The sequence below is a fragment of the Terrapene carolina genome, unplaced genomic scaffold, assembly GCF_002925995.2.
Source record: "Terrapene carolina triunguis isolate 2854851 unplaced genomic scaffold, T_m_triunguis-2.0 Scaffold48468, whole genome shotgun sequence".
In the NCBI taxonomy this organism is placed as follows: Eukaryota; Metazoa; Chordata; order Testudines; family Emydidae; genus Terrapene; species Terrapene triunguis.
In genome coordinates, this window is record NW_020712819.1 from 1 (window position 1) to 1,170 (window position 1,170).

The 1,170-nt window shown below is 63.9% G+C and overlaps 1 protein-coding gene across 1 annotated transcript; it reads left to right on the top strand.

The window, feature by feature from the left end:
* Positions 1 to 60: 60 nt before the first annotated feature.
* LOC113405683 (tartrate-resistant acid phosphatase type 5-like) lies at positions 61 to 1,035 on the top strand (the record flags this gene model as incomplete). The annotated part of the gene is made up of 2 exons (XM_026646911.1): positions 61 to 330; positions 904 to 1,035. Coding segments are annotated over 2 exons (402 nt in total), but the record flags the coding sequence as incomplete, so codon positions are not given.
* Between the last annotated feature and the right edge of the window lie 135 nt (positions 1,036 to 1,170).

Sequence of the window (1,170 nt, forward strand, 5' to 3'; positions counted from 1 at the left end):
CTGGCCCAGAGCAGAGCGCCTCCTCTTGCTTGTGGTTGCATCTCCCCCCTTTCCCCACAGATGGCGGGTTACCTGTGTCTCTCCGCGCTCCTCCTGGCGGCTCTGCCGACCCCCTACGCCAGCCCGCTCTCCTCCGGCTCCGCCCTGCGCTTCATCGCCCTGGGGGACTGGGGCGGGGTGTCCAATCCCCCCTTCCACACGGTGCGCGAGGTGGCCACAGCCAAGGAGATGGGCCGCACGGTGGCAGCGCTGGGCGCCGACTTCATCCTGTCCCTCGGCGACAACTTCTACTACAACGGGGTGCGGGACGTCAACGACAAGAGGTTCCAGGTAGGGAGTCCTTGGGGTCCCCCCACAGCACACAGGGACTGGGATCCCACACTTGTTTTTGCAAGGATCCCTCATCCTGAGCTGAGATGCGGCCGCCTCTGGGGTGGGGCGCAGCGGGGGCTGTTTATACAGGGATCCCTTGCCCGGTGCTGAGAAGTACCTGCCTCTGGGGTGGGGTATGGGGGTTAGGCCAGGGAGACTCCTATCTCCATTGGAAACTGCAGGATGAACCTTGGGTAGAGACAGCCCTCTACCCTCCGCACCCAAAAAATCTTGGGGTGTCACTACACTGCCGCAGCCCCTTTACTGGAGGCGGCGCCCCTGTGTGGCCCTGGCAGGATGCACACGTCAACCAAAACAGGAAACCAGCTAGCGTGAGTCCCCTGGCTGCAGTGGTGGGCGTGGGTGCATTGGGGGTTATGGCACGTGAGGGGTAAATCTCTTCATGGTCCCCCCCCTCACCGGGGAACAACTGGGTTCCAAATAACAGCCATGAGTGCGCAGGGGCGGGGAAGGCTCGGCAGGCGCCGCCAGATGTGAACACGTTCTCTGCCAACCCCTCTCTCGGGGCAGGACACCTTTGAGGCCGTGTTCAAGGCGCAGTCGCTGCGCAAGGTGCCGTGGTACGTGCTGGCCGGGAACCACGATCACTCTGGGAACGTCTCGGCTCAGATCGCCTACAGCAAGGTCTCCAAGCGCTGGTAAGGGCCCCCCGCACCCGCCCAACCCTCCTGCATCCTGCTACATCAGGGCTCAGAGGGGTGGGGGCTGGATCCCCTTCTAAACCAGAAGCCCCCTGCTATCCCAGCCCTGGGCCCCCCCAACAGCTCTGCCAGTGCC